Source organism: Penaeus monodon, chromosome 23 (genome assembly GCF_015228065.2).
Source record: "Penaeus monodon isolate SGIC_2016 chromosome 23, NSTDA_Pmon_1, whole genome shotgun sequence".
NCBI classification, from domain to species: Eukaryota; Metazoa; Arthropoda; class Malacostraca; order Decapoda; family Penaeidae; genus Penaeus; species Penaeus monodon.
In genome coordinates this window covers 39,670,162-39,670,913 of record NC_051408.1, presented here as the reverse complement: position 1 = coordinate 39,670,913, position 752 = coordinate 39,670,162, and the positions used below count along the sequence as shown (strand labels likewise).

The following is a 752-nucleotide window of genomic DNA, read 5'->3' as shown; positions in this document are numbered from 1 at the left end:
TTTTTGGATGGTTAGATGTATAGACAGAGAGGCAGACAGATATAGAGACAAGCATCAAAGTGTGAGGGGTCTGCTTCAGTGAGGCCATTTCACTACCGTTTTTTTAATGATTTTGCTCGACAAGTTCTGCAGGTTATAACGAGTTTTTTCTCCCTCCCGCTCCCCCCTCCCTTCCTTCAGTGTTCTATGGTAGGAATGTTTCCCTTTTTTCGTTGTTGTGGATAGTATACGTTCCAGATTAACCGAGGACGTCAAACATCAACAATGTAAAATATATATATATTTTTATTGTCAGTCTCAAAATTAGTGTGGTGCAGCATATTCGCTGCCTGGGGGGCTGACAGGAGAGACTTCGGGGACTACAGCCGGGGCGGTGTACTCCTCGCCGATGGCAACATCAGCCGCTCCTCCAGCAACACCACCATCGAAGCCTCCAGCAACTCCAACGTCAACGCCTCCGGCAGCACCAGCACTTGGAGCGCTGTATTCCCCACCAATGACTCCTCCAGCAGCGCCACCAGAAGCACCACCACCTACACCGCCGATGGCACTTTCAGGAAGCACACCCTTGCCGACGAAGATGAAAGGAAGCACACTACCGCCTCCTGTGCCGCTGCCGCCGTGGCCTCCTGTGCCGCCGAGATCGACTCCCAGGCCGCCGTCGCCTCCGGCACCGTATCCTTGTGGGCCGGCGGACACCACGCACACCAGGACCAGCACGGAGCACCGCGGAGCTTTGGGTTTGAATTTTG

At 53.7% G+C, this 752-nt stretch overlaps 1 protein-coding gene across 1 annotated transcript in view; it reads right to left on the bottom strand.

Annotated features, from left to right (window-relative positions):
- Positions 1 to 303: 303 nt before the first annotated feature.
- Positions 304 to 752, bottom strand: part of LOC119588277 (PE-PGRS family protein PE_PGRS33-like) — a 14,517-nt gene continuing 14,068 nt past the window's right edge. Inside the window, exon 8 of the mRNA XM_037936973.1 lies at positions 304 to 734. Coding sequence (XP_037792901.1) covers positions 304 to 734 — 431 coding nt within the window. The remainder of the gene's footprint in view (positions 735 to 752) is intronic.